The sequence below is a fragment of the Olea europaea genome, unplaced genomic scaffold (assembly GCF_002742605.1).
Source record: "Olea europaea var. sylvestris unplaced genomic scaffold, O_europaea_v1 scaffold294, whole genome shotgun sequence".
Lineage (NCBI taxonomy): Eukaryota > Viridiplantae > Streptophyta > Magnoliopsida > Lamiales > Oleaceae > Olea > Olea europaea.
Window position 1 is genome coordinate 291,347 of NW_019247998.1, and position 3,814 is coordinate 295,160.

General features: G+C 34.9%; 1 protein-coding gene across 1 annotated transcript in view; it reads left to right on the top strand.

Moving 5' to 3' along the window:
- Window positions 1–2,213: 2,213 nt before the first annotated feature.
- Window positions 2,214–3,814, top strand: part of LOC111384551 (probable protein phosphatase 2C 33) — a 5,474-nt gene continuing 3,873 nt past the window's right edge. The window contains exon 1 of the mRNA XM_023008838.1: window positions 2,214–3,469. Within this exon, the coding sequence (XP_022864606.1) occupies window positions 3,191–3,469 (279 nt within the window). The 5' untranslated portion in view covers window positions 2,214–3,190. The remainder of the gene's footprint in view (window positions 3,470–3,814) is intronic.

A 3,814-nucleotide genomic window follows, 5' to 3' on the forward strand; every position in this document is an offset into this window, starting at 1 on the left:
GTGAGTCGCCTTTCTCTAGGCCATAATAGGTCCATCGATAAGGGCTCGTGTGTCAACTAAGAAAATGCAATGAAATAAATATGCCGTTCGACACGAAAAACATACTTAATACATGTTGAATCAAACATAGCTATATGCTTAAAGTTTATAGTGGGCAAATGTGAGTCGTCATAGATATATAACATAGCTACACAATTGAGTGTGTCTAAGGAAATGTGGAGGTGATAATATGAGTTACGATTGAGGTAGCATGTAACGAATTAGACGTTAATGTCTAATAGAAAAGAGGAGTAGAAATATTGAAGAAGATTTGCAACATTTAGTGGTTTTTTCTTGGGGTGGAAAATCATGTTGTCAAGGAATTTAGCCCATGTTTGTTGCCCATTACTTGGAAAGTTAAAGAGTTTTGAATAATATTTTTTGGAGAATGTATGGTTGGTTTGTGTGTAAAAAATTTTATTATATGAATGTATAGTGGAAAATGATACTGTAGCAAACAATTTATAATTTCAAAGGTGCCAAACGGGCACTTATTGTTATTGTGGAATTTTGAGGAAATATACAAGTTGCAATGGGACTTATTTAGAGTTTCAATTTTAGAGAAGGCTTAAAAGATATCAAAATGTGTTGGATATTAATTCTTAACCTGACTCGCACATGAATAGCCCTGTCCAATTCACCTGTGACGCATATCACTACAATTGGGCAATAGTGGGTCCAGTAAAAATAGAGGCGGAGCCTGCTCCCCGTCTCGGCTTGGGGACCTGTCTTCAACCTTGTCCCCAAGCCGGGACGGGGTTTTATCCAATAGAGGCATATATATCTCCTGGTGCAACTCACATTTGTCGAGTGAGAATAGGAAAAGATTACCAAATGCGGCATGACTACGCACAAGTTGTCTGAGGCCTAGCTTATATGTCAAAAAGATATTATTAGGCGAATATAAAATCTATGTAAATTCAATTACGTTGCTCCAATACTATTCATTTTACTAATTTACAAAGATCTAAAGAGTGCTAAAGGGAGAGTCGCAAAAAAGATAAATTGAGATATGCTGTTCAAAATTTGCTATTCAATTTGCTCTCCACCCATTAAATAATTAGCATAGTATTTTAAATGAATATATCCAACTTTTCTTTCACCACCCTCTATGCTTAAAATAAGGTGGCACTTTAATATAAAATGATGTATCAATCATTCATTAGTGGGCAGAAAATTGGATAGCAAATCTCAACTTGAAGAAGATAGAGATACAATAATATAATTGAAAAAATAATGCTTGTTAGCTCCTGTTTGGCCCCCTTTAAAACTTATCAATTTAATTTAAATTTTTTTCTTTTCTATTTTCAACCACATAATCTTTTATAAAATAATATTTCACATGAATCGAAAACTTTTCATTCTTTTACAACCATCCATTCTTAAAAAAAAAAAAAACACTATTCCCCCATTATAAATCCAAATAATTGGGGTCAAACGGAGGCTTATTGTCAATATCTTGAAAAAAAAAAGTGACTTCTATAAATATTTCCTCTTTTTTTTTTTTACTACGAATTTATAGTGAAGTGCCCACATCGGAATCATATTCGATAGATCGTCTTTCCATTTCTTATCTTCCATAACAGCTATTAATTATACCCTTTTATTATGTCTGTCCAATTTATGATTTTATTCATTTCAAATTAATGCATATAAAGATCTAGTAATTTTATTAAAAAAAAAATATATATTGAACCCCAATCTTGAGGGCCCCCATCGCCCCGTCCTTAAAGTATCGTGAGGGAGGTAAATCGCGGAATATGCCTTAGCAGGCCAGAGAACAAGAGCTTGTCTGTAGACTGGTACCCACAAAGAGTCTAATTCCATATCTCAGGAATCGAACCCTCACATTGCGACTGCCAGTAAGGCTGAAACTATCTCACTCCTATCATTTGCACTACTGAAATTTGCCTCGAAGGCTCCAGTAATTTTATGGGAAGTGCAAGTGCTACATGTACATAATAATCTACATAATGGTGTACATAATAACACGTGACACTGGACCCAACATTTAATTCAAATTTCACACATGCACGTCAACAATCGAATGATTGCCACATCACATTATGAACATCATTATGTGCAATAATTATGTACAAGTAGAATATCCAAATTTTATACATGCATGATTGAACAGACACGGTCTAGGATGTTTAACACACACACACACACACTGACCAAGCCTTTTCTCTCCCTTGTAATTTTTTCTGTGTTGTAAAAAAATCAAATCGACGGCTTTTTTGGCGAATCTCATCTCTCTCTCTCTCTCTCCCCCTTTTATTGCTCTCGATTCAATTTCTGTTTCAATTTCAAAGGCCAAATTTTGTCTTCTTTGATCTTGACCATTTGTTGCAGTATTTTTTATTCCAGACTTTAATTTCTCTATTGACTTTGGAAAATTGTGCAATGGATAAATGCCTTTTATTGGTTTGATCTTTTGTTTTTCATGTTTCAGTTATTATTATTATTATTATTATTATTATTATTATTATTATTATTATTATTATTATTTCGTTTAGTTCGTTTCTTGGAATTTATTGAAAATTCTGGCTTCTCTGGGCAGGAATGCAGGGGATTTTTTGGAATTCTTATATAATCTTGAGCTCTGATTGATCTACTTGAATTTGTGGGTTTTCAAGCATTCGAAGTGTCTTTTACATTTATAATGGATAATGGATATTGAAGTTCTACCTTTTTTAGCTTTTTTATTACATTATAATAATAATAATTATTATAATAAGTTTATACTTTCTGTGTTAATATTTCTTGTGTTAGGGCCATTTAAGGAGAAGGGTATTCATAAATTCTATCACTTTGTGGGGTTGGAAGCTTATTGTTGTATTCTCAGTGTGTAAGCAGGTGAATTTTCCCAATTAAAGAGGACGAATTTTATGGGCGAAGAAGAAGATTTAGTGGTGAACTTAATTAGATTGTTGAAAGCTTTGTGCTTTGCGTATTTTGAGCTTCCCAATCAACGGGAATATGACGTAATTTTTCATGTTGGAATTTGAACTCTTGGTGAAGGGATAATTCATCTGGATTGAGTGGAGAATTAGAGCGTGTGAATCTAAAGATCTCGCAAGGATTTTTAATAGGGATTTCTGTTACCGATCCAAACACGGAAAATCGGAGTTGTGACTGTGTTGCTGTTATGGAGTGCATACTGAATATAATCAGGACCCTAAGAATGGGGTCCTGCTTGTCCGGGGATAGCAGGAGCCCCCAACCTGGTTCTCCTGTGGGGTTAAGGAAGAGGAAGGGCTCGAAGAAGAGGCTTGGGTCTCGAAATTCGTCCTTTGACTATAAGAGGGAGGAACAGCTACATAGGATACCAGGGCGTATGTTCTTGAATGGATCAAGTGAAATTGCATCACTCTTTACCAGACAAGGCAAGAAAGGAACCAATCAAGATGCCATGATTGTTTGGGAGGTTATCTCCTCCCCCTTTATCTCAATATGATTAGTTTGAATAAAATGAGAAATCGAGAAAAAAATTAATTGATTTTAATACGCTAGATTAATATTAGTCAAATAAAGCTGGTTTGCCCGAAAATTTTGACACCTCGGTTGACCGACGCTCACATTTATGCGTGGGTCCCACATGAATTAAAAAATGCCGATCCCCTATGTGTGTGTTTTCGGTCATCTCCTATGTTCGTGTAGCAAATCTCATATTATTCAATTTATTGATCATATTCATGCTTCACGAATTTCAGAGTATTGCTCTGGTTTTGCTTTCTGCAGCCTGCACAGTAGTTAGTTGGCGAATTGAATA